Source organism: Equus quagga, chromosome 1, assembly GCF_021613505.1.
Source record: "Equus quagga isolate Etosha38 chromosome 1, UCLA_HA_Equagga_1.0, whole genome shotgun sequence".
NCBI classification, from domain to species: Eukaryota; Metazoa; Chordata; class Mammalia; order Perissodactyla; family Equidae; genus Equus; species Equus quagga.
The window spans coordinates 185,774,915-185,802,656 of record NC_060267.1 but is presented as its reverse complement, the minus strand read 5'-3'; the positions used below and the strand labels follow the sequence as shown (position 1 = coordinate 185,802,656).

Sequence of the window (27,742 nt, the reverse complement as noted above, 5' to 3'; positions counted from 1 at the left end):
TTTGTTTATCCACTCATCTGCTGGTGGACGCTTGGCTTACTCCACCTTTTGGCTATTGTGAAATTATTTTCATTTTTAATTGAGTGTTTTGTTGTGTTTCAGGGCAAGAAGTTGCCTTATCACCTTGGAGATGATGCAGAGGAAGGGGACGTTTCTGACGAGGACAGTGCAGATGAAATTGAAGACGAGTGCAAGTTCAGGCTTCACTGTGTAAGTCACAGGCGTGGTGTGACTTCCACCCTCTCTGTGCAGCTGTAAACGTTGCTGCTGGGTTGGCGTACAGCAAATGAGATAGCTGTCATTGTGAAAAGGATATTTATTGAAAACTACTTAGTGTGCTGGTGCACAGACACTCAAGTGTTTATTGAGTGAATGAGTCAAGGATCCTTGTGTCTTAGATTTGGAAGGGAAGTTGTGGTTAACTATCCTACCCTCTCTCCAGGGACAAATCCTCTCCTCTCTTAACTTGGGCAAAACTCAGATTGTGGCCGGAAGTGTCGCTGTCTTTGATGACGTAAACTGGCGTCAGCTTGTCTCCTGCAGCAGCCCCACCACACGGCCTGTCACCCGCGGAACCCACCGTGCTGGGTCTACTTCTCCAGGATGCCCGCCCTCCCTGAGGAAACGTGCCTGGGGCTGGAGGGTTTCCAGGCTCTTCCAGACCTGGGACTCTTGGCTAAATCTTTAATTTGCCACTTAAGTAAAATGGTGTAGAATGGTTTGTTATCTGCGTGGTGCTTCAGACCCCTGTTCTGGATCAAGGGGCCGCCTTGTAGAAAGCACACATAGCTAGGTGTCCAGGGGATGCAGACCTTGGGGGGATGAAGGTGTGAGGAGACCCCCTCCTTCCAAGGGGCCAGGATTTCCTGGCCCCCCAGGTGGTGCCAGGATCAAGTGACACCTGAGAACAGCACCCGCTCATGCTGGTTTGTTGGAGGATTTACCGTTTCATTCCTGCAGAAAAGTGGTTTTCCTCCAGATATCAGGACTATTTTCTGCCTTCTGGAAAACAGAAATTTTGTACAAAATCTTCGAGTGTGCACCGTTGCCCTGAATTCAGTTATTACATTGTTAAAAAGAGCCCTCTCTTCCAGATCATGGTAACTTGGTGCCCTCCTGGGGGGCCAGTGGGAGCTGCCGTCATTTCCAGGGCGCACAGCTCAGCAATGGCTCAGGTCTTGTGGACCCCGCTGTCCTGGCTTTGCTGCACTTTAGGAGGATGGAGTGGAGAAGGTTCAGTTTGGAGGGAAAAGGAAGCATTGCCGCCTGCATCCGTCTCCTGCCTTTTAGTACTTTATATTTAGTTAAAGACCTCCAGCAGGGCTGTGGTCACAGCAAATTACTATACATAGATTTTCATAAGTGAAAATACGGTTAATATTTTACATAATTTCTTTTCTGCTCTTCTAGATATTTGCTATTATTGTAATTAATTATTTGTGATTATGGGTAATTTAGGTCAATTTTTACCTTTACTTTATAAACCAAATTTTTGCCTCTGATTTCCATTATCTTTGCATCTTGTTTCACGAATCTCTTGGCCTCAGAGTAGTCTGTCATTGGAGAGCAGGGCACAGAGGTCCGACTGAGTTGTGTGTTCAGGGAATGCTGTTTGTAGTGAAAATGGGAGGTGGAGGTTTAACTGCTATCACAGTGCAGCCCTTTATTTCTCTGAGTAGAATCTAGGTCGTTCTGGTTTCTAGACCCACCCACGTATGTAACTGTTCTTCTCCTGTCAGTGAGCCTTCTAACTTTCCAGGTTAGACATCTGTGGTTATGATGGAGAGCTAGCTGTAGTTTTATGGAGACAAACCAGTAACTTCACTTGTGAAAACACGCTCCTGGGTTCCTCTGTCTCCACAGTCTGTTTGTTGGTGTCCAGGAGCCCACACAGGCGGCTGTTAGAACATGATCCGCAGAGGTGGCCCTCACCTCACTAGGCTCCTGGTTTGGGCCCAAGTGAGAGCAGAGAGCGCTTTAATTGTAAAGTTGTCCAGGTGGCTCTTGTTGACTTTAGGAGAGAAAATGATAGAGAACAAGCCTTCCAGTGGAAGTGCATAAAGTTTTCACTCCACTTTTTCCAATCTTTCTTCTCTGTTTTTGAGCTCTTCTGAGAAAAGGTGATTCTGTATTTAGAAAGCCAAAGTGTCACCCTGTCCTCTTGTCAGCGGACGCTTTGTCTGAGTGTTGATATGAACTGTCTGACCTAAACTGAAAGCCTGATCATGTTTCTGCAACAGAGGACACACTGCATGTAGCTCATGTGAGGCAACAATTATCGCAGAGGAGGTTCTCAGCCTCAGTTCAAAGTTAACAGGGTTTTATAGGAGCAATAGCTCTCGGGAGGTTTATACAAGACCCGTTGCACATTCAGCACATTTTTGTTGAGCGTCTCCTGCTGGAGATCATGGCCGTGATGTTGCAGGTGTTGGTTTTATACTCGTGAACAAAACAGACAAAATTCTCTGCCTTCATGGAGTTTATACGTTAGTGGGAGAAGAGGAGGATCGACAAGAAACAAACAGATGAGTACTGGGTGTGATAATTGCTCAGGGGAAAAAGGGAGGGAGGAGTATAGACAGGGTGTGTGCAAGTGTGTGTGCAAAGAGCTGCAGGAGTCTTAGGTGGGATGGCGGGAAAGGTCGCTCAGGGAGGCAGCAGGTGGGCAAGACTGGAAAGAAGTAAAGAGTTGCCACGTGAATCCAAGAAGGAGGTTCCAGGCAGAGGGAACAGCCCAGGTCAGAAACAGGATGGGCGGCTCCCCGGCCTTGCCTGGCATTGGGAACAGAGTGGGGGCGGGGCCTTCCCAGCTCTGTTCTCTAACGAGGGATTCAGCCACATCGGAAGTTTCTGCTCTTGTGATAGATGCTTTCTGTTGTTGGATTAATTGAATCCTTGAAGCTTCTGCCTCATTGTTTTCTGACTGCAGCCGTAGAGGAGACCTGGCTCGTGATGTGTAAGCCACAGGTAAAGGATGTGTTCGGTGGCCGAGAATCTAATCTCAAGGACAGGATGCTGCCCCCTCATCATGCGGTCCGGCCACCCCGAAACAGGCAGAGGCTGCCCACCGCTGCTGGTCTCCGTGGGTCCTCTAGCGTCAGTGCCCACGTGTCAGCCTCCGATGGCTTTCCTCCTGTGCTGAGAGCTCCAGCCACTGTTTCTTGACCCTCTGGGTCTGGGTTTGGCAGCCCCTCGGGCACAAATGCAGCTCCCTCTGCTGCGTGAAGCTCGTGCCATGAACACCAAGCCTGCCGGCAAGTTGAGACGAGCCCTGGCACAGGAGCCTGTAACAGCCCCCCTAGACCGCTGTCAGCCCTGTGCATGTCGCACTGGTCACCAGGGGTGTCCCCTCCTCCTTCTGCATCAGCTGCAGAGGCTTCTTTCCTAGTGGCTTGTGTGATGGAGCCGTTGTAAGAGGGATTACGGGCTTCTTGGTTTAAGGCTGCCGTGTTCCTGGAAGGGGTGAGCTGCCTGCTGAGGCCCAGGGCTTGCCCCCAAGATTGGCTCAGAGACTAAACGTCTGCGTGCTGGGTGTGCTGGCAGCCGGGTGAGGGGTGCAAGGGCACTGGGAGGGTGGGGCTGTTTCTAGTTCATGATGCAACTTGAGCCTCCGCCCTACCGGCAAGGAAGGGGACCAATCGGTTGCTGTCAAAGGTCCTGCACGTGTCATGTCTGCGGACGTGTTTCCCTCGCATTTCAAGGCCTTGTCTTCTGGGAGCTGCTGTTGCTGAGGAGCCTGCTGCTCACTCGCTTGTCTCCCTTGCTTGGGCTTCTGTCCTTCCTTCCCGTTCCAGTCGTTCTGTGATTTCACTGTTAGGTGACTAGGAATGTTGACTTCCTGTCAGAGAGCTCAAGTTTTCTTTTGTTCTGGAAAATTCTCAGCCCTTTTTTCCTTTGAATATGTTTCTGTGCAGTTCCTTTAGTCATCTTTTTCTGGAAGTCCCATGAGATTTGTGTTGGGATCTCTCAGTCTATTGTCTGTCACTTAATTCTTCTTTAATATTCTCTTTATCTCTGTGCTCAGTTCTGGTACCATTTATGTGTTTATTTTTCAGTTCGTTAGTTGCCCCTTTGACTGTGTCTGGTCTAGAGTTTATCGCAGCTGTTCTTTTAATTTCAGTGACGGTACAGAGTTTGTTATTGGCTCTTTTTCATAGACACCGGTTCTTCTTTTATTTTTGGCTTCTTAGTTTCTTGTTCTTTTTATGGGGCTATTTCTTCATATTTTGGGTGTGTGAACACGCTTATTTTACAGTGAAGCAGTGAATCCCTTTCCACATGTTGATGTTTTGGGCTGTGTCAGCATCGGTTGCCTTGTAGGTTAGAGTTTGGGGTTGAAGGCTCAGTTTTGAGTGCAGCAATCTTCCTTCTGTTCTCTCTCAGTATCCACCCTTCTTGTCTAGTGGCTTTGGGCTTGCTTTCACCGAGCCCTGCGCCTCCCCGCAGCCCTCCTGTGCCTCAGGTTCCTACAGACCTTTGTCGGTGGCTTGGGGCCCTCTGGCCCAGGAGGTGCTGAAGATGCCCCCATCCAGCCAGCGAGCAAACCCACTATTCTGTTGTCATCTTACTCCTGCCTCTTTTGATGTTAGATTGTATATTTCCATAGAGTAGTTCTTTTTAAATGTTTCCTGCAATAAGCAGGGACCCGTTCCAGCTTTCTCTAGTACATTGGTTCCCTGCTGTGAGACCAGCTCTTATCTCCACAGCACATGGGGCACCTTTAGTATTATTAAACTGTGAGGTATAAGCTCTTGGCCACTCTGCCTGCTGTGAATGTGGAGCTTGGCTGCATTTATGTTGGCAGTGGTCTTCTTTATTTTTATTATTATTATGTTTTTGCTGAGGAAGATTAGCCCTGGGCTAACACCTGTGCCAGTCTTCCTCTGTTTTATATGTGGGATGCTCCCACAGCCATGGCTGATGTAGATCCATGCCCGGGATGCGAACTCGCAAACCCAGGCTGCCGAAGTGGAGCATGCCTAACTTAACCACCAGGCCACGGGGCCAGCCCCTTGTTTATTTTGTTTTTGACCAAGACTACAAGTTTTCTCTTTTTATTTCTTCTACCATTGGAGCAGTGAGGACTTCAAAGCGTGTGTGGATACCGCCCTATGTGTGACCCATGTGTGTGCATGGAGGCACATGCCCAGACTCACATTCATCACAGAGTACTTTTTCTTAAAGTAAATAAAGCGTGGTTGCTCTAGTAAGATTTAAAAATGTGCGCTTAAGCTTGAGAGGAACAGACCTTCTGCTGCTTTCCTGACGCTGTACTATTATTTTTTCCACCTTGGCTAAAGCGGCTTTCACACGCCTGACGTTTGTGGGGCCCTCACTAAGCACCAGCACCACACTGAGGACTTAACGCACAGGATTTCATCCCTTTCCCATAACAGTGGCAACAGGGCAGAAACTCTCATTTGCAGCTGTTTACAGATGTGGGAAATGGTTGTGAAAGAGGAAGTGATTGATGTCATGGTTAATTCAGGTGAGGAGTGCACGCCGCCCACCCTCACTCTCGGGGGTGGTGGTGTGTGACCCACATGTGTGCCTTTCAGGGAGTTCGTCTAGCTGGAGAGACACATGTACCACAATGGAGGAAGCAACGAGTAACAAACTGAATGACTGGTGTGTGTGTGGGGTTGACCTGGTGGAAGGTGAATTCAGAGGATGAGCCAAGGCCGGGCTGGAGCCCCAGAGCAGGTCAGATGAAATGCTGTGTGCAGTCGCCAAATGCACAGGCTCAGGCCAGAGCCCAGGTTCAGAGCCCGCTGGTACCTGTATGACCTTGAGGAGCTCACCGACCTCTCTGTGCCTCAGTTTCTTTCTTTTTTAAAAAAATTATTTTACTGAAGTCGTATTGGCTTATAACACTGTGTAATTTCAGGTGCACATTATATCAGTTTCTGTGTAGACTGCATCGTGTTCACCACTGATAGTCTAGTTTTTATCTGTTGCCATACATATGTGCCCCTTCACCCCTTGTGCCCTCCCCCCACCCCCTTCCCCTCTGGTAACCACCGATCTGTTCTCTTTGTCCATGTGTTTGTTTATCTTCCACATATGAGTGAAATCATATGGTGTTTGTCCCTCTCTGTCTGGCTTATTTCCCTTAACATAATACCCTCCAGGTCCATCCATGTTGTTGTGAATGGGGCGATTTTATCTTTTTTATGGCTGAGTAGTATTCCATTGTATATGTATACACCACATCTTCTTTATCTAGTTATCAGTTGATGGGTACTTGGGTTGCTTCCATGTCTTGGCTATTGTGAATAATGCTGCAGTGAATGTAGGGCTGCGTAAGTCTCTTTGAATTGTTGATTTTAAGTTCTTTGGATAAGTACAGAGTAGTGGAATAGCTGGGTCGTATGGTATTTTGATTTTTGATTTTTGGAGGAATCTCTGTACTGTTTTCTGTAGTGGCTTCCCAGTTTGCATTCCCACCAGCAGTGTATGAGGGTTCTCTTCTCTCCACATCCTTTCCAACATTTGTTGTTTATAGCCATTCTGACAGGTGTAAGGTGATATCTCATTGTAGTTTTGATTTTCATTTCCTTGATGATTAGTGATGTTGAACATCTCTTCATGTACCTGTTGGCCATCTGTATATCTTCTTTGGAAAAATATCTCTTCATATCCTCTGCCCCTTTTTGGATCAGGTAGTTTGCTTTTTTTTTGTTGAGTTGTATAAGTTCTTTATTTTCGAAATTAATCTCTTGTCAGATATATGATTTGCAGATATTTTCTCCCAGTTGATGGGTTGTGTTTTCACTTTGTTCATGGTTTACTTTGCCTTTCAGAAAATTTTTAGTCTTATGTAGTCCCATTTGCTTGTTTTTTCTTTTGTTTCTCTTGCCTGAGTAGACCGTGGTATTTGAAAAGATAGTGCTAAGACTGATGTCAGAGGGTACTGCCTATATTTTCTTCTGAGAGTTTTAGAGTTTCAGATCTTACATTCAACTCTTTAATCCATTTTGAGTTAATTTTTGTGTATGTTGTAAGATAATGGTCTGCTTTCGTTCTTTTGAATGTGGCTGTCCAGTTTTCCCAACACTATTTATTGAAGAGACTTTCCTTTCTCCATTGTATGTTCTTGTCTCCCTTGTCGAAAATTAGCTGTCTGTAGATGTGTGGGTGTATTTCTGGGCTCTCTATTCTGTTCCATTGATCTATGTATCTGTTTTTGTGCCAGTACCATACTGTTTGATTACTGTAGCTTTGTAGTATATTTTGAAATCAGGGATTGTGATACCTCTAGTTTTTTCTTTTTTTTCTCAGTGTTGCTTCAGCTGTTAGGGGTCTGTTGTCATTCCTTGTAAATTTTAGGATCCTTTTTCTATTTCTGATTTCTTTGTTCTATGTCATGGGGATTATAATTGGGATTGCATAGGATCTGTAGATTGCTTTAGGTAATAGGGACATTTTAACTATGTTTATTCATATAGTCTGTAAGCATGGAATTTCTTTCCATTTCTTTATGGCTTCTTCAATGACTCTTAATAATGTCTTATAGTTTTCAGTGTATAGTTCTTTCATCTGCTTGGTTAAATTTATTCCTAGATATTTTATTCTTTTTGTTGCTATTGTAAATGGGATTGTATTCTTGATTTTTATTTCTGCTAGTTCGCTATTCTTGTATAGAAATGCAATGACTTTTTTCTTTTTCTGAGGAAGATTCATCCTGAGCTAACATCTGTTGCCAGTCTTCCTCTCTTTTTGTATGTGAGCTACCGCTACAGCATGGCCACTGACAGATGAGTGGTATAGGTCATGCTTGGGAACCAAACCTGGGCCAGCAAAGCACAGTGTACTGAATTTAACCACTAAGCTACCAGGACTGGCCCACTACTCATTTTTGTAAGTTGACTTTGTATCCTGCAACTTTGTTGTAGTTGTTGATTATTTCTATAGTTTTCTGGTGGATTCTTTAGGGTTTTCTATGTATAGAATCACATCCACAAGTAGTGAGAGTTTCACTTCTTCCTTCCCAATTTGGATTCTTTTTATTTCTCTTTCTTGCCTAATTGTTCTGGCCCAAACCTCCAGGACTAGGGTAAATAAGAGTGGTGAGAGTAGGCACCCTTGTCTTGTTCCTGTTCTCAGAGGGACAGATTTCAGTTTTTCCCCATTAAGTATAATGTTGGCTGTGGGTTTATCATATAAGGCCTTTATTATGCTGAGGATCTTTCCTTCTATATCCATTTTATTGAGAGTTTTTTTTTTTTAATCACATATGGATGTTGGGTCTTGCCAAATTCTTTCTCTGCCTCTATTGAGATGATCATGTGACTTTTATTCCTTATTTTGTTAATTTGGTGTATCACATTGATTGATTTGTGGATGTTGAACCATCCCTGTGTCCCTGGTGTAAATCACACTAGATCATGGAATATGATCCTTTTAATGTATTGCTGTATTCAATTTGCTAATATTTTGTTTAGGATTTTTGCATCTGTATTCATCAGTGATATTGGCCTGTACTGCTATGAATTTCCCTCTTAGGACCACTTTCCCTCTATGAGTTGATATGGTGTGTTTTCATTTTCATTTGTTTCCAGGTATTTTTTTATTTCTCTTTGGAGTTCTTCATTGATCCATTGGTTGCTCAGTAGCATTTTGTTTAGTTTCCACATATTTGTGACTTTCCCAGCTTTTTTCTTGTAGTTGCTTTCTAGTTTCATAGCAATATGGTTGGAAAAGGTGCTTGATATGATTTCAGTCTTCTTAAATTTATTGAGCCTTGCCTTGTTTTCCAAAATACAGTCTATCTTTGAGAATGTTCCATGTGCACTGGAGAAGAATTTGTTTTCTGCTGTTTTTGGATGGAAGGTTTTATTTATATTAAGTCCATCTGGGCTAGTGTTTCGTTTAAGGCCACTCTTTCCTTATTGACTTTCTGTCCAGAGGATCTATCCACTGATGTAAGTGGGGTGTTGAGATCTCCTTCCATTATTGTGTTGCTGTCAATTTCTCCCTTTAGGTCTGTTAGTAGTTGCTTTATGTCCTCTGGTGCTCCTGTGTCAGGTGCATATATATGCGTACGTGTTATGTCCTCTTGGTGGAATGTCCCTTTTTCATTATATACAGCCCCTCTTTGTCTCTCATTGTCTTTTTTATCTAGAAGTTTGCTTTGTCTGATACAGTTATGGGAAAACCTGCTTTCTTTTGCTTGCCGTTTGCTTGGAGTATCATCTTCCATCCCTTCACTATTAGCCTATGTTTGTCTTAAGAGCTGTGTTTCCTGGAGGCAGTATGTTGTTCGGTTTTGTTTTTTAATCCATCCAGCCGCTCTGTGTCTTTTGATTGGAGAATTTAATCCATTTACATTTAGAGTGATTATTGATATATGAGGGCTTAATACTAACCATTTTATCTCTTGGTTTCTGGTTATTCTGTATTTCCATTGTTTCTCTTCTCTTGTATTTCTGACGGCCATTTTAGTTTGGTGGTTTTCTGTGATGGTTATCTCAGTTTTCTCTTTATTTATGAATTGTGGCTCTGCTCTGACTTTTTGTTTAGTGGTTACCATGAGGTTTGTAGAAGAGATCTCATAGATGAGATAGTCTGTTTTCTGATAGCCTCTTATCTCTGTTAGCCTAAGCAGGTTCCCTCCGTTTCCTCTTCTCCTTCTGAGTTATTGTTGTCTCAAATTACTCAGTGTTGTATTGTGAGTTTGTGACTAAGTTGAAGTGTTTATAGTTATTTTTGATGCTTTCCTTCCCTTCATCTTTTAAGTTATAATTAAATGTTTGCTAACCTGTTCTGGTAGAGAGCTGCAATTCTCTGATTTTGTCTGTTTATCTCCTTGCTTTGTAAACCTTTGCTTTTTTGTTTCAGGTATGAGGGCATCCTTGGTCATCTCTTGTAAGGAAAGTCTAGTGGTGATGAACTCCCTCACTTTTGTTTATCTGGGAAAGTTTTTATTTCTCCATTGTATCTGAAGGATAATTTCACTGGATAGTATATTCTTGGTTGAAAATTTTTGTCTTTCAGAATTTTGAATATATGACTCCATTCTCTCCTAGCCCATAAGGCTTCTGCTGAGAAATCTGCTGAAAGGTTATGTAAGTTATTTTCTTCTGCCTTGCTGCCCTTAATATTTTTCTTTGTCATTGGTTTTTACCAGTTTTACTATTATATGCCTTGGGGAAGGTCTTTTTGCACTGATGTAGTTAGGAGTTCTGTTGGCTTCATGTACTTGTAAGTCCAGTTTCTTCCCCAGGTTTGGGAAGTTCTCTTCGGAAAAAGCTCTCTCGTCTTTTCTCCCTTTCTTCTCCCTCTGGAATACATATAATCATTATGTTGTTTTTCCTAATTGAGTTGGATATTTCTTGAAGAACTTCCTCAGTTTTTAAAAAAATCTTCATTCTCTCTTCTCCATCTGAAGCATTTCTGTATTTCTATTCTCTAAATCACTAATTCTGTCCTCCATAACATCACCTCTATTTTTTAAGGATTCTAGATTATTTTTCATGTCATTAATTATGTTCTTCCTTTCCAGAATTTGTTTGGTTTATTGTTTTTAGATTTCAATCTCTCTGCTTGTTAATTTTATTCCTGAGCTCATTGAACTTTTTGTGTTTTCTTTATGACAACTATTTTGAATTCTGTCATTTAGATTGTCATCTTCTGTGACTTCAGGACTGGTTTCTGGAGACCTGTCATTTTCCTTCTGCTCTGAAGTGTTACTGTAGTTCTTCTGCTCCTTGATGCATTGATCCTCTGTTGGCGCATTTGTGGTAGTATCAGGTTGCAGATACCACCTGCCACTGCTGTGGGGGCCAGGTGCTGTGTTCCTGATTCTGCCCCATCTGCTTGTGGCTGTGCTGGTTCTGCTCTGCATTTGCATGGGCTGGCTGCAATTGCTCAGCAGGTCGTGTTCATGCAGGCAGGGCCTCTCTTCTTGGTGGATGGGCTGCCTTTGCATGGGTGGGGCTGCTGGCCTCACAGGCAAGTCTGGTTGGGCTGCTGTGCTTGGCAGGTAGGGTGCCTTCATGCAGGCTGAGCTGCCACCCTTTGATGAGGAGCGTTTGCCCAGGTGGGGCTGCCACGGTAGTTGGTGCTTCTGCAGGTCAGGCTGCACCTCTCAGTGTGTTCATGTGCAGGCTGAGGTGTCCCCACCTCCACTCATAGAAGTGCCGGCCACTGTGTGAGGATCCAACCACCTGCATTGCTGCCACCAGGGAGGTGGAGGGGTGCACTCACCTTGTTCCCCTACCTCCCGGGATCCAGTCCACCCACTGTCAGCTGCATGGCTGGTGAGTCTCTCAGACATCCTGTTGTGCTGTGTGGGATTCCTCTTGGTTAATGGATGTCTGTTTAGTTGTAACTTAGAGGGGAGAGACAAAAGGAACAGCTCACTCTGCCATGATGCTGGCATCACTCCTCCACAGTGCTGTGCCTCGGTTTCTTTATCCTCGTCTTCTAAATGGACATTAAAATAATGCTTCAGAATGTGGCTGCAGCTTCTCTGCCTGACTCCACCTTCGTAAGTCACATTACCTTCCTGGAATGGAGCTGTCCCTGTTAGCTCTGCACTGTGGGGAACATGTCCTCTCCTGGCTGAAATGGATGCCTGACCTCAAGGAGGGCAGGTGTGCAGTCCTGGGGTGCCCTTGACCTTGCACAAGCACATGATGTGATAGGCCATCATATCTTGAGCATCCCGAAGCCCAAAAATCTCTCTCCTGATCTCCCTGAGGACCAATTAAAGGCACTCTTGCTATTTTAAGACACCTTGAGACAGAAAGGATCACGATCCTAAATTCTGTCTGATTCTTACTGACAGCAACTGAGTCAACAGTCTCTGTGATGTGGGAATAAGCGATTTGTCCCCATTGGAGCACAAGTCCCTCTTGTCCTCTCTGCCATGATTGCATAAATTTGACTTTTCATGTACTAAAGCACAAAATCATTATTTAACTTAAAAAAAGGAGGAAGATTATCATGAGGGCTCAGTAAGTTCAAACCCTGTGAAGAACAGTGCCTGGCATGTGGTTTGTGCTCAGCAATCATCAGACACCATCGGGAACAAGGACCTACTCGGTTGTCATAACAGGGGTCCTGAGCAGTGGTGTTTTCAGGGGGCTGTCAGAGTAGGCAGGACGGGGAGGGACGTATGGACCTGAGCCTGAGGGCAGCTGCCCTGCAGCACGACACCCTCAGGTCAGGGCTCTGGGAGCTCTGGGCCTCATGCGGGAAGCTGACCTGTCCATTGTTCCTCCTGACTCTGGACTCCAGCCTAAAGGGAGAAGGACGTTGGGGCAGGTGATATGTTCCACTGTCTTGTTTTCATTTTGTTAAAGCAAATTCCTCAACCTGGGCTGTACACAGGGATGACAGGAGAGCTTTCAGAACTTCCAGTGCCCAGGTCCCGGCCCAGAGATTCCCGTGTTCCTGGTCCAGGGTGTGGCCTGGGGCTTCCAGCATGTGCAGAGGTGGGGCCTCTGTGCGAGAGGGCCCCTCCCTCGAGGGCAGCCCTCCAGCCCTGCTGCGCTCTCTCCTGCTGCTGCCCAGCCTACGCTGGGGGCTGTGGCTCGGGAAGCCCTCTGCCTTGCTTCCCTGGGATCCTTTTATTTCAGGCTGGAGACCAAACAAGAGTGTGTTTGTGTTTATTTACCCGTGGTGGGTGCTCCTGGATCCCATTTACCTCTCAGAAACGGAACTGGCCACCCTGAGGGTGTGTCTGGTGGGGACTCTCCCCACGTTGAAGGGTTGCCCCCCTCCCCTACACCCCTGCTGTGGCATCCTCTCTCCCACTGGCTCAGGACAAAGGAGCATGATGCTCCGTGTCCAATTGTGGTCACTGCTGCAGCTGCACATGGATGGCAGGCTGCGAGCTCCAGTGTCTGTCTAGTTTGCTGTGTGGTTCCAGAACTCAGCGATAACATATTAGTGAAACCTTAGCCACACGTTTATTTGTCCCTGGTGGCTAATTTTCTCATGCTGTAAATCACAGAGAAGAGAAAGACCCACCAGCATAAATTTCATTCCTCCAGCAACTCCCAGTGTTCAGTGGATGTGAAGTGAATAATTATAGCTTTGTATTAAGCATTTGTTATTTCACCAGCACCCACCATCTGGCTCCATATTTTTGTCTGTGCTTTGCTGATGGGGTGTCTGGACGTGGTGGCTACAGTTCATCACGGTCTCTGGCTTGTCCCGCGGCCTGAGCCAGGAAGGAGCTGATGGTCATGTGGCATGTGGCATGTGCCCTGGGTGCTGCCATCTCTGTTTGTCAGTCTCTGGGTCGCTTGATCAAATGCATTGGGCGTTTGAGACCTGGAGCTCTTTTCTTGGAGTCCCTGCTGACCTGTGAAACCTGCTGTTTCCTGCAGAGGGATTGTGGCTGTGTATTTCCCAGCCGTCGTATAGGAGTAACGGGTGTTTAAAATATGCACCTGCTCTGATTCATGAGTCTCCAGAGGTTCTCCTTTACTGTGACAGCCTCAAGGGGCTGGCTGCAGCATTGCGTGCAGACACAGACCTGGAGCTCTGGGCTGGAAGCCTTGGGTTCAAGTCCTGGGTCAGCCGCTTCTTTGGCATGCATGTCTGGACAGTCTTCCTGCCTATGTGTTACTATGAGTAAAATCTGGAGAGTCATAGTGCTGCCTTGAAGGGCTTTGGGCGGCTCAGGTGCAGCGTTACCGGAAGGCACTCTGCGGACTCAGCACGGGGGAGGCTTGGCTGCTTCTCCTGCACACACGCAAACGCACACATGTGCACACGCCCACACCTGTGCTCTTTTCTCCACGTGTTCCCATGTTAACAGTCTCTCCGTGCTCTGGCTCACGTGGGAATGCTGTCACTCGACCCTTTGCTGGATGGTCAGTGCATATTCGTGGTGGTGGGTTGATTTGTGGCCACAGAAGACATGTCCAAGTCCTGCCCTAGCACCCATGACCATGACCTTATTTGGAAAAAGAACCTTTGCAGATGTAATTAATAATTAAGTTAAGGGTCTCAAGATGAGCTCATCCTGGAGTAGCCTGGTGGCCCTAAAAGTCCAGTAACAAGTGTCCTCGTGAGAGGAGGGTCAGACGGATGAAAGAGGGACACAGAAGGCAGCCATGGGAGGTCCTCTGCCGTGCGCCCCCTGGGTGCTGGGGGCTGCCAGAAACGGAAAGAAGCCAGGAAGGAGCTTTCCCAGGGCTTCAGCAGGAGCCCAGCCCTACCAATGCCTGGACTTGTGATCCTGCCTCCAGAACTTCAAGAGGACGAGTTTCTGCTGCTTTAAGAGGCAGGTCATGGTAGTTTGTGACAGCAGCGATGGGAGACTGACACATGTCTTCAAGGCTTGGCCCAGGTGTCATCTGCTCCTGGGAGTCTCTCCTGCACTCCAGGGCTGGGCAGGTGGCCCCCTGTACCCCGATGTCTGCTTGCTGCTGCTTGTGATTGTCCACTGACCTGTGTGTCTGCACTGTGACACCGAGGGTTCTGGGATGGTGGGTTGAGCCTCATTCATGTTTCTCACTGGACATGTGGCAGCTCAATGTGTGTGTGTTTTATGCAAGGCAAACTTTGCTCTCGCCCTCTCATCTTTGTTGAATCCACCCCGGCACATCGGCCTGGCTCTCAGCGCCTGTCAGGGGAGCTGGTGTGTCTGTCCTTTTCTCTGGGGCGCTGTCCCCTGTCTGCACATGCTGCAGGTTCAGACACTCCTCCACGTGGCAGCTTGGCAGCTCCACGCCTGCCCCCAGAGTCCTCCTCCAGCTTCACCCTCATCACTCTCCTCCTGTGCCTCTGCCCTCAGAAACTCAGCCTGTTCTGTGTCCACGGAACACACTTTACCAACGCGGAGCCTGCACTGGGTTGAGGATGACGGGAGGGCCCTGCCCTTGGTCGCTGGTGGGGTCTCACTCACCAGCTGTGCCAGTTGCCCTGCCTCTCCTTGAGGCCATTTCGGCCATTCGGGCAGGAAGGCCAGGCTGTGTCCCTTCTCAGAACCGTGGCTGAGCCAGCCATGCAGACGGAAGTGCTGCTTGGGGACACGCCTTTGTCAGCTTCAGGGGCTGTCTGCTCCTGAGGTCAAGGGCCAGCCCTCTTCCATCTCTGCATCTCCCTCAGGACCCCGGCCTTGTTCACCAGGCATTAACAATATTCCCGCGTGTGATGCTCACACAGGCAGTTCGGCCCCGTCCGCATCTCCCTTTGGGCGTTTACATTACTGGTTCTTACAAAATTTTGTGAAAGTGAATCCATTAACTAGAAAGCTGCCCCTTCTGTGGGGTTTAATAGGGTCAAGTCTGTCTCTTGTAACCGACTTGCCAGTGGAGACACGGCCTGAGGCTCTGTGTGAGGAATACGGGCTGTTCTTGTGGAGGAGCCCTCCTCCCCTTGCCTTCGGGGGTGGCCCTGGGCAGGTGGCTGGAGACTTTGCAGGAAGGTGTGGACGTGGGAGGTGAGAGGGTGGTTGAGCTGTGAGCAGAGCCAGCCTTTGGGTTCACGCCGAACAAGGTGGCTAAGAGGCTGTGCTGAGCAGACTTAGGAAACCTGTGTCCCTCCATCCCCTAGAAATTGCCTGCGTCGTCATCTAGATATGGACACACTTTTGTCCTCAGACACTTTGTCTGAAGTTAGCTGTGACCTTAAGTGATGTGATGACGCGTCATCAGTGGTTCTTTCTACTTACGCAGTGAGCTCAGAGGAAGGACGTGGGTTTTCTCTTAGGATAGTCCTCAGCTCCAGAGGTTTCCATAGCATTCTTCTCCCCTCAGTGAAGGAAGTGGTTGGTTTTAAATAGCGTCTTTTGCTCAGATCTGCCCATTTGGACAGAGAAAACCTGGCCCCAGATGCTCTGGCCGCCCCCCTTCCGTTGAAGTAGGGAGCAGGGTCCTGGGAACAGTGTCGGGGCCTTGCCGGAGTCCTGCTTGGTGACTTGCTGACTTCGAGACCTTGAGCAGCGCAGTCTCTCTGAGCGAAAGATTCTCCATCTCTGAGATGGAAATGGTACTGAGACCTCATAGGGTCTCGAGGGCGGATGCAGCACCGCGATCCCTGACTGTGGAACTGGGGTGTGTGCAGGAAGGAGCAAAACGGCACAGTGAGCTTACGTTCTTGCAGGTGACTGAGAGGGAATTGAACCATAGAAGCGATGTTGGCCTGAATAAGGGTGTTCTGATGGACTCTCTGTCTGTAAGGAAAATTATTTCCATTGCTTGATTCTTTGCAGAATAACGGAACTACTGAGCATCAGGTGGAATCGTTCATCAGGAAAAAACTGGAGTCGCTGTTAAAAGAATCTCAAATTCGAGACAAAGAAGATCCTGACAGTTTCACGGTGCGGGCTCTGCTGAAGGCCACGCATGAAGGCCTGAACGCACACCTGACACAGGTACCAGCCTCGTGCCCGGGAAAGGGGGCGCCTCCTGCTTCCCAGCATTTACTGTCTACGCAGGGCTCCTCCAGTTCTTCCATTTCTGCCCTCAAGTCGCTTGAGACATGAAAACATCCTATCGCAAAAGGATGTGAGAAAGAGCTGACAGTTGGACGGGCGGGTGAAAATGACAGACAGCCAGGGCCCCAGATGCCCCCTCCCCCTGCCAGGCGCGCTCAAGTGAGCTGGAGGCTGGAGCCACCAGCACTTTGCCCACCTCTCTCTCCACATTTGGCCCGCCTCCACCACTGGGGTCTGCCCCCATGCCACAGATCAGTCCCAGAGCCCCAGGGTCAGCCTCCACGCCTCGGAGCCTCATGTCCTGAGCAGGGCTGCCCTCTGTCTGCTCCTCTTCTTCTTGGTGGCCATATCCTGGGCTGGCCGGTGTTGGCTTCCAGCTCTACTAGCCCCGCGTGCCCCGTCTGGTCTGCACCCTGCCATAGGCCTAGTGCCCTGAAATGTAGATCTGACCCTGTCACTCTGCTGCTCAGCACCTTCAGGGCTTCCCGTTGTGCTTGGGATAAATTACAGGCTCTGTAACCAGGCTTTTGGGGACCTCTGTGAGTTATATCCTTGCCTCTCCACTCTCAGATTCCCTATTTCCCTCGCACTGCCTCCCGTTGTTCCACTGGCCCTAACTGTGCATGTGCTTGATCTCACATTCGGTTCTCCTGCCCAGAGCACTCCCAGCCTACCTTTCTTCTGGGTAACTCCTGCTTAGTCTTCTAAATTCCAGCTTCAATGCAGTGTCCTAAATGAGTCCTACCTTGACTCCTGGCTTAGGTTAACTGTCCCCTCTCTGTTGTCCATGGCAGCTTGTTGTAGCTTCTCTTTTCTGGAGGTTTGTTTGTTTGTTTTTGCTGAGGAAGATGTGCCTGTGCCAACACCTGTGTCAGTCTTTCTCTATTTTGTATGTGGGTCGACACCACAGCGTGGCTGATGAGTGGTATAGGTCTGAGCACTGGATCTGAACCCCGGCTGTTGAAGTAGATTGTGCCTAACTGAACCACTAGGCCATAGGCTGCCCTGGACTTTTTTAAAAACAAGCTTGCACTTATTTGCTCAATGTCTATCTTCCCAGCTTTCCTATGAATTCCGTGAAGACGGGAGCTGCGTCCCTCTCGATGACCATTGCTGTTCTGGCTTGCACGGTGCTCGGGACTCAGTGAGACCTTCATAAACCGTCATCAAATGAACGGGCGCATTGGGCTCTGGCTGAGGTTTCTGCTCAGCTTTCTGATGAAAATATTATAGCTGGGCCAGGAAAAGGGAGAGCCAGTTCACTGATGGTCTCGTTGGAGGGCCCTGGGGCATCTGTTCTTGCCCAGAGGAGATCCGTGCACCCCTGGCTCAGCTCATGGCAGCCTTTCCTGCCACTGTCTCTGATCTTGGGCTGAGGGATCCCCAGGCGGAGGGAAGACCCTACGGGGGAGACTACCCAGTGGTGGGGCTTGCTCTCTGGACCCCGCAGAAGTCCAACTGTTCAGCCACTCACTGTTCCTCGGGTCTGTTGAGTTTCAAATAGAAAACCCAATTCCAAGTGGCTTAAATAATGGAGAAGAGCGTTGCACTGGGTCAGTGGCAGGTTCACATGCAGAGCGGCCTCCAGGGTGACCTGGTCCAGAGGTGCAGCAGGGCCTCAGAGGCCTGTCTTTCTGCCCTGCCCCCACATGCCAGGGTCCTCCATGTTGTCTGGCCCTTCCCTGGTGGCTGTAGGGCGACTGCCAACAGGTCATGAGCTGCTGTGTCCTTGTGCAGATCCAGAGAGGGTGGAGCATGGGCTCCCCATCCAGCACTCCAGCTCGTGCTGAGCCCTGGTAGACGGTGTAGCTACTGTGCCCCCCAAGCTGGTCACGCGTCCTTCCTGGAGTAGCAGTCAGGCAAAGTCCAGGGTTTTGCTGCTGATGCCAGCGAGAACTCAGCCCTGGACCTGGTGCCTAGGCCAGGCCTCTGAAACTGCACGTGAGAGGAGAAGAGGGCATGAGGGCACCCAGCGTGTCCACCCCCCCCCCCCCCCCCGTTCACCCTGCAGTTCTGAGTTTTTTTAAAAGTTTCAGTAAATAGCAATAAGCACCCAACCCCTGCCAATTTGTTTCACCCATGCGAATGTCTGTGACTTCACCCGTGGTTAGTCCAGCTTCCTTTCTGCTGCTAGTCCTTGGTGAGCTCTCCAGTCTGGGCCAGTCACCTCCCCTTATGTCCTGTGGAGTCTTTGCTCCGTCCTGGATCATCCAGTTGCAGGTGCCACAGCAGGTCTGGGAGAGTCTTGAAGAAACGCAGGAGGCACATCTTGCTTTCGCTGTTCGTGGACGAGATCCTAGCAATCGTCCCCAGCAGGGGGAGACCGGGGCCGCAAGAGCTCAGAGATGTGTGAGGCAGACTCATCGCTTTTCTTACTTGTTACTTTCCCTTAAGTCTGGGCGGCGGCATGGATGCATTAGCCCTGCTGTGGTATTGGTTTGTAAAGGGTGGTTCTGGTTCAACAGGCGAGTGAAGACCGTCTGTGTCAGATGTGTGTGGGCGCTTCTGTCTGGGCTGAGAGCTCAGGGTGGCTTGTAGCTCCGCTGCCTCCTCTCCGGGCCATGGCTCGGTGCTCTGGCACCCTGTGCTGCTGTCCGTCCTTTCCCTGGAGAGCCTGCAGAGAGTGAGGGTGAGGCTCCCATCCCTTGGGCCCGAAGAGCATAGCAGACCCTGAAGGACGCTGCCTTCCAGGAGGTTCGAGTCCGCTCCTTCCTTTGCATCCCGGTGGCAGCTGTCTGGATGCCATAACTGTTCCCTGACTGGACATTTCCAGCCCCCACTGTCCTGCCCTCTCTGGTCCCCCATCTGTACGACCCACTGCCACAGTGGTATTCCAGAAATGTGCATCTGACCATGTCATTCTCCTGTTTTAAACCATTCAAAGGCACATCATAACTTGGGGGATAGAGTTCAAATTCCAGGATATAGCCCAAAAGATCCTTTTGCCATGTTGCAGCCCCAGCTCCGACTCGTCCGCCCATGTGCAGGTGTGCAGCACGTGCACTCCACAGTCTTTGTTTCCTGGAAGGCACCTGGTCCTCAGCTCTGGCTTTGTGTCGGCTCCTTGTTGCGGCTTGCTTCTTCTGCCTCCTCACTCATGTAGATAACATCCACCAGCTTCCAGCTCCAGCTTTCATATCACATCCCCTTGGCAGGCGTCCTTGACCCTCAAGTCTGGGTCGGTGGTGTTTCTGGGCCATCCCGCAGGGCCCGGAGCCTCCCCGTCATGCTCTTCTTCAGTGTCTTCTGATCACTGGCTCTGCCCTTAGACTGCAGCCCAGCGTGGACAGTCTGCTCTCACTGTCACCCTTGTATTCGTGCCAAGTTCCCAGCACCTCGTCTGACCCGTGACTTCAGTGAGGGATGTGGTACTGAAAGGGGTCCGGAGCCGGAGGGATCAGGGAGGGGAGAGAGCCAGAGTGGAGGCAGCTACACAGGGCCCCTGTGGTGTTACCAGCTGGCTGGGCAGCCCTGGGCGTGCCGTCTCACTTCACTCTGCTTCAGCCTTTTCTGTCTGTGAGGTCGGGGTTTCATCATCCTTACATCCGGGGTGGCCGTGTGTGTTAAGTGAGAGTATATGTTGCATGTCACCCTCGGGACAGAGCAGGTGGACACTGAGGAGGATGACCCTCCACCTCACTGCCTGGGGCAGCCCTGCCTTACTGTCCCAGCGTGGTTACTCACCCCACTCTTAAAAAGGCCCTGTTTTAGACAATAGGTGACGTGATCTCCTTACCGCCTGATGGGCTATCAGAAGTAGAAAGGAACTCAGAAGTCAGTTGGCCTGTTCTTCCCTCGTTTCACAGAAGAGAAAACTGAGGTCCAGAGAAGGGGCTTCTGGAGGACGTCAGCTCCTTGGTGGCAGCACTGGGTCTCCTGGCCTGGGGAGCAGTCTACTTCTGTGGCCACATCTGGTGACTTAATTCCAGGGACTTTGAACAATTCACGATTGGCTTTAATAAATCTTCAGAGGCCATCAATACACGTAAACCAGTCAACTAGATTACCCTGTGACTCCTACCCCAACCCTGCCAGCATTTTCTGAGCTCCCTCCTTCCCAGCTCCTTCTCAGTTCCCACTCCCCACCCGAATTGCATCTTTTTTTTTTTGGGAGGAAGATCGTTGCTGAGCTAACATCTGTGCCCATCTTCCTCTATTCTCTATGTGGGATGCTGCCACGCGTGGCCTGACGAGCATGGTGTAGGTCTGTGCCGAGGATCTGAACCTGTGAACCCCAGGCCACCAAAGCGGAGCGCACAAACTTAACCACGGCACCACCAGGCTGGCCCCCTGAATGGCATTGTTGATGAGTCTCCGTGCATATGTGGAGACGCCCTCCCTGACTTTGGATTCCATGTGGTTTTGCTTGCCTGTGTCGACTCCATTTGTTGCTTCTCTCTGTCTGTTGGGAGCTCCTGAGAGGGCAGGCGCCATGCTCTCCCTACACCAGGTCGTGCAGGGACCACCTGACATGCGCATCAGGATGACAGTGGAATGAGGGTCTGAACCCTGGTGGCCTTTCTGTCCCCCAGTGAGACACAGGCTTGCACAGGGAGCGCTCCAACCTGGAAAACTAACCCAGTGAGGGCAATTCAGAGGCTGTAACCCCTCCTCCCAGGGCTGCAACAGAGGGGGTGATACCAGGAAACAGAGGGCTTTGCTGTGGTTTACTTAAACAAGCAAACACAACGACTTAGTACCTCATAGATGGGTTTGGGTTTTGTCTATTTTGAATGTTTTAAAATCCCAAACAGCAGATTCAGTGAATGTGGGGATTTGCCTTATTCAGCACAGCTGGCGCTGAAGGATGCCCATCTTCCACATTTACATCTCCTTTGACCTAAGACGGTTTGTCCCAACTCAGGCTCTCAAGGATTCATCCTGTGGGGTGGGCGCTGCCCCCAGACCTGGAACCCGCCCTGGGGAGCCGTGGTGGGTGCTGTGTCCAGGCGGGTGCCCAGGCCTCTCCACGCCAGTGTCCTCTTTCAACCAACTCAGCTGCCTTGAGGGGGCGGGTGGAGCAGGAGGAGGTGAGGGGGACCGCCTGCTTTCCACCGAGAGGCAGAGGGAGGGTCCCGCCATTCCACCAGATCTAAGGGAGACTCAAGAGCAGAGGATAAAAACACTCACATTTACTTTGTTTACGCAGCACCCAGATGTGAAGGAAAGTGGGAAGAAATCGCACGGACGATCCCTCATGACCAACTTTGGGAAATACAAGGTAGGAGCTGGGGTGATGAGTGTGCGCAATTCAGTTAATGCAGCGACCTGGGGGAACAGGAGAAGATCATCGTGACCCTGGGATAAGGGAAGATTTCCAGACAGGATGCCAGAAAAGGAAAAGCTTGATCATTAAGCTACTTTAACAGTTGAGAACTTCTGTTCATCAAACATGTCAATAAAAGCACACCCAACAAAGGACTTAATTCTGAATACATAAAGAATTCCTACAAATCACTAAAAATCACAAGCATCCTGATTTTTTAAAAAATGGGCAACTTAATGACACTTCATAAAAGAAGGTCTCCAGATGGCCAACTCGGAAAAGCCGCTTGCCTTCTCTATCATCTGGGAAGTGCCAGTCAAAATGGCAACAAGGGCCCACATCTGCCTGCCACGGTTGCAACCACAAGGAGACTGACAGCAGCAGGTGCACTGAAGACGGGAGCTGGGGCCTGCATGGCTAAAGGGAACGCGTGTGAGCAGCTGCTTTGGCGCCTGCTCCACAGGATCCGCTGAGGCTGCACCGGGTGTTGCCTTACCAGCCGCATGGTTAGGTGTGTGTCATGGGACCAAGACAACAGTATTCATGGTGGCATCATTTGTAATAGGACAAGCAGGAAACAGTTCAAACTGTGGTGTATCCACATAAGGGACTATATTAATCACCAATGAGAATGACAAAATTACAGCTACGTGCAACAAAACAATCTTTGTAACATGCCATTGAGCAGGAGAAGTCGGGCCCAAGAGAATACACTCAGTTTTATTCCATTTATATGAAGCTCAAAACAGGCAAAAAGAATCTCTGGTGTAGAAGTTAGAGTAGAGTTGCCTGAGGGGAGAAGAGATGACTGATGGGAGAATCAGGTTCCCGTTTCCTTACCTGGGGGTTTCACTGCGCGGAAGGTCCCCATGAGCAGTGAGGGTGGTGTGCTTCTGTACACGTGTGTCACTAGACTTCACTAAAAAGATAAAACGTGTCATGTAAGACATCAGTTACTGGATGGTGGACTCTATGCCTGAGGTTTCTGTAAGGCCTTTTCTTGTGCTTTAAGGAATATTGTACCTGGAATTTCCTACCCCATCAATAGGATAATTTATTAAAAGGCTGGACAAAATAGTCATTATAATAAAAAACTGAAGAGAATCAAAACGTTCACCCATAAAGACTGCTTAGGTAAACCGAGGTTCATTCATGTTACAGACAGTCATGCAGCCTTTAAAAGATGACCATGCTGCTGAGTTCAACACACGCACACAGGGAAAGTAAGATGAAAATCGGTGATGTGGTTTGTCACCATGACAAGAGGTGCCAAACTATGCAAAGAAAATAGTCGTCATTTCTCCAAATATTATCTGTCGTTGGTGATTCATTACTTATTTCTACTTTTTGCATTTTACATTTAAAAATGAACTTTAAAAAGCTAGATTTATTATTGTAATACTTCAAATTACTAACTATATGTGGAATTAGAGAATGTTTCATTTCTTGATTACAAACTACTCGTTAAATTAAAATTATTTTCTAGAGTAAGTATTTTGGGGAGTACTTTAGCTACTAGAGAATTAGAATTTATTATGCCTCAACTCATAAGAATGAATGCCCACAGGACTACTTATAGGTTATTTTAATAATATTTCATAACAAAAACACAGTAGGAAGCTGGAGAGGGCAGCCGACCTGCCAGCTGTGAGAGGCCGGCTGGAAATGACATCAGTCATCGGATGCTTGGGTCCCCACTGTGAGCACCGAGGTTCTCGAGGCACAGATTATGCCTGAGAAGGTTCCAGACTAAATTGATGCCTCGCTGTCAGTGCAGTAGGGTTGAGTGTGTTTATGCCAACGGTGTAGCTTGTTTTTCTCCGTTGAGGGTGAGAGACTGGAAGGCAGTGTGTGGCCGTGGTGATGTGGGAGGGCCCTTCCCTCTCTGAGCCCCTTGCCTCCATGTCCAGGAGACCATCTACAGCTCTTCTTCCCTGTTTGTGGAAGCTGTACTTTTGGTGGCAAGGTTTCCTGCCGTTACTGGGGTCCCTTTCCATGATTTGTATTGTTGAGGTACATGTTGCTGAATATTGGGGTTGTCTCCAGTGTGGCGGGGATGAAACCATGTCATCCTGGAAAGTTTTATGTTAACAGCCAGTCTGTCCAGAAGACCCCACATTACTCTCAGCCTTTCAACCTGAATCCCCTGGGTAGTGGGTTTCATTCTGCTGCTAGAAAGTAAAATGGGTTAAAGCTCGACAGAGCAGTTGACGCAGATGGTTATTAGAGTGCATTCTGATCAAAAGCAGGGACGGTAGTTATTCGTTAGACAAAAAGTACTGCTTGTTTTTCTTATCAATTCTGCCTTTCGTAATTCAGTAGGAACACAAGCTTCCTATATAAGAGGATTTTTAACCCTTATAATCATTTAAATAGATGTTACAACTATGATCCTCATGGAGACCCTTGATACCTGACTAGTGAGGTCTTTCTAGGACCTGTGTGTCGTGTGGCTTAGAAGCCAGTTTTAGAGTGTGAGAATCAGTTTTGCCTTTGTATTTTAGTGTAATCACGGCCGTAACATGCTTTTTGTCAGTGGTGACACAGGCTGCAATATGTGGTCCGTTCTGTTCCTCTAAGTTACCATCCTTGTGCATGTGTGTGTGTTTTAAAACCAATCCCTTGTCTGTGTGTGGTAGATGTCCCTGATGCAGTGACTTTGTTGTTAAGTTTCTGTGATTTTTCCAGCAGAAAACCACAAAATCACGGTCTAAATCTTACGGTACTGATGACGAGGAGGACGCACAGCAGCCTCCTAGCAAGGAGCCCAGCCCGCTTTCCAGGTGAGGAGCTGAGTCCCTGGGCCCTGCCCCTCAGCTTGGCTGTCTTGGTTGTGTGTGTCTAGAGAATTGGATTGCAGGGGGAGTGCTCAGTGCAAGGGATGTGCGAAGGTCGCCTGGAACAAGATGAGAATGCATGGGGCCTGGCGCCAAGCCAGCTCTCTGTAAATGCTGGCCATGTCTTCCGAGAAGAGGGGGCACGAGCTCATCCAGGCTCCCCTGAGACTAGAGGAGAAGATGGAGGATAAGCTGGTGAGGAGCCAGGTGTCTGGAGTTTCCAGATGCAAATTCCTGTTCCTCCAGCTCTAACGGGGACAAGTTAGGCTCCTCGTTTCTTTCTGTTTTTTGGAGTCAGTGTAAGGAGTTAAACCACTCAGGCTGATAAGCCACACCCTAGTCAACTAAGCACTCAGAATACTAGCTGCTGTCTTCTGTGTTATTGGCGACAGAACTTGGGATGAGTGAAGTGACCATATTTCAGAGGCCATACTGTGACACGACATCTGATGTAGGGTTTTCTGGCAGTCTATGTTACACATCGTCTCACCAAGGAGTGGAGATCATGTCACAGATAGATACACAAAAACATGCACATGCGCAGCCCGACACATCTTGCACCTTTGCTAAAGGACGGAACCTCGGAGGTCCTGTGGGGACGGAGTGCATTCAGTGTCTAGTGAGATTTTACATGTAAGCTTTACCTCGAGAGAATGTCTGTACCTAGAATAGTAACTGACTGGCAAGCGCACAAGGGATGTGTGGTCCCTGCTGGTAGGGTAGGGAAAACTCAATGTGTAGTTGTAGTAGAGAATTAAAGAGAAATGGGGTCACTTTCCTGGAGCCCTCTGCTGTGAATTCTGTCAAATGTGAGTGTGAGGAAGGCTCAGCTCTGAGCCACATGGCCGCAGAAGGGGCAGCGTTTGAGGAAAACCAGGACAGCCTCAACTGCACAAACGGGACATCGGTACAGGTATCACATGAAGTCATGTCATGCAGTGCTGGGGTCACGCAGAGGTTTGCCCATACAGCTATCAAGGCCTGAACAGCTGTGACGATGTCCTTTTGGGACTTCAGTAAACCAATCTCCTCCCAGGACAAGGATTAAACAGAACTTCTCTGTTTCATGGAGTGTCTTGGAGTTTCACTTGTAACTTCTAGGCATGACCTCACAGGATTTATAATTGTTAGCCTTCACAAAACCAGATTTTCATCAATGGCTGTACAATTCCCTGATTATGCAATAACTAGGAACATGCACTCTTTCGTCATGTTGGTTTTTATCCCTGTATATGTTCCTGTCTCCTTTCTTGGCAAAATGAATTGTTGGTGCATTTTGGCCTTAGTTCTTTCATTGGATGCATATAAGTACCATTGGGGTGAGGATTTTTGTCTGATTGTTCACTATCTTATCCCCAGTAGGTGCTCGATAGGTACTCATTGGGTGAATAAATCCATATCTTCACCATCTAACTCCAGAACATTTTCATCATACCAAAAAGAAACTCTACCCTTAGCAGCCACCTCACACCGCCGACCCCCAGTCTCTGGCACTAACCAACCTACTTTGTCTTTTAGATTTGCCTTTTCTGGTCATTACGTATAAACAAAACCATGCAACCTTTGGCCTTTTGTGTCTGGCTTCTTTGGCTCAGTGTGAGGTTTTCAGGACTCGTCCTGTCATGGCAGGTGTCGGTGCTCCAGTCCTTCTCACTGTTGAGTATATTCCCTCATATGACGGATTGCATTCTGTCTACCCACTCTTAGTTGAAGGACAGGTAGGTTGTTCTTGCTCTTTGGCTGTTTTGTTTTGGCTGTTGTCTGTAAGTTTTTATGTGGACGTGTTTTTATTTCTCTTGGGTACATACTTAGTGGAATTGCTGGGTCACGTGGTGACTCCATTTAACTTTTTGAGGAACTGCCAAACTGTCTTGACAAAGCAGTTTTACTGTTTTATATTCCCCAGCAACGTGTGAGGTTCCCCTTTCCCCTCCTCCTTGCCAACACGATACTGCCTGCTTTTGGTTATGGCCATTCTAGTGAGTGTGAAGTGGTATCTCATTGTGGATTGATTTGCATTCCCTGATGACTAGTGATGCTGAGTATCTTTCCATGAGTGCATTGGCTGTTTGTGTATCTCCTTTCCTGAGGATTAGAGTTTCTGATAGTTAGGGGTCACTAGAGGAGAGAAGTGTGTCTGTGAGGAGAATGTGGGTCTGTGGAGCAAGGAGAAGTGGTAGAGTCTGTAGCGTTGTAGAGGGGATCCTAGGAGTGGTGTATAGGAGAGAGAACAAAGCAATGGATGTTTGTTTTAAGAAAGTTGAAGAATATAGAAAAAGCATAGAGAAGGAAATTTTAAAAATCAGTTGTAATTGCCCCTCTGCAGGATAATCACTATGGAAATTTGGAGGTTTCCCTGCAGATGTAGATTCTCACAACCCACACGGCAGTGTTTCTATACTTCAGTCCAGGTTTCCTCCTGCCAAAGCAGAGCAGATCCCTGAGAACTCTGGTGTTGCCCCCTAGCCCGGGAGCAGTGGGAGGCAGCCCCCACGAAGGAACTCACAAACACGTGAGAAGAAACTGATTCCTGGCTGAGTGGTGAATAAATCACGGGTGGGTGCTGAGCTGGGACCTGTGCCTGCTTCTGGTCCTGGCTCTGTTGGATCTGGGAGAGGGAGCGGAGGGACAAAACCCCAGCCTCTTCAGCTCTGAAACCTCCTAAGTCGGGATGTGTTTTCACAGGCTTGGTCGCCGGAGGAAAACCATGAAGCTGTGCCGAGAGCTCTCAGATCTGGTTGTGTACACAAACTCTGTGGCAGCCCAGGACATCATGGACGATGGTGAGGACTCAGTGTTTCTCCTCTGCGTGAACATTCCTGGCCTTTCCTTGTCAACTGCTAACTTGTCTCTTGTCTGTCGGGCGCCATCACGAATTCCGGGAACCGGGTCGAATCCTCCTTGCTTGTCTGGAGACTGCCCACCCGTGCGATGCTGAGCACACAGGAGGCTCTGTTGATTATTGGTTACCGTGGTTGCCTGAGTGACCAGAGGGCCAGGGAGGTCGTGGTTACTGTGCAAAGACAAGAGCAGCAGACAGGTCTCCCCAGCTCACAGGTGCCCATGCCAGTGCCAGCGACCAGGGGAAGGAAGAAATTAATTGGCTAAAATAACTCTTCGAAAAGCCCCTATTTTCTCATTGGAAATTTTGACTGTGATGGAAATAATTTAACCCACAGATTGACGTTTTAACAAAAAGCAGAAATTTCAGAGGTGTTGCCTCTCTTGCCGTTCGTACCG

General features: G+C 48.4%; 1 protein-coding gene across 21 annotated transcripts in view; it reads left to right on the top strand.

Annotated features, from left to right (window-relative positions):
* The window catches only part of PLCH1 (phospholipase C eta 1), a 210,713-nt gene that overhangs the window by 165,346 nt on the left and 17,625 nt on the right, over nucleotides 1-27,742 (top strand). For 15 of the 21 annotated variants that reach the window (XM_046647044.1, XM_046647100.1, XM_046647072.1 and 12 more), the window contains 5 exons: nucleotides 103-210; nucleotides 16,175-16,336; nucleotides 21,264-21,620; nucleotides 24,354-24,448; nucleotides 27,188-27,285. In XM_046647044.1, coding sequence (XP_046503000.1) covers nucleotides 103-210; nucleotides 16,175-16,336; nucleotides 21,264-21,620; nucleotides 24,354-24,448; nucleotides 27,188-27,285 — 820 coding nt within the window. The remainder of the gene's footprint in view (nucleotides 1-102; nucleotides 211-16,174; nucleotides 16,337-21,263; nucleotides 21,621-24,353; nucleotides 24,449-27,187; nucleotides 27,286-27,742) is intronic. The other 6 variants (XM_046647157.1, XM_046647149.1, XM_046647133.1 and 3 more) reach the window with 4 other exon arrangements.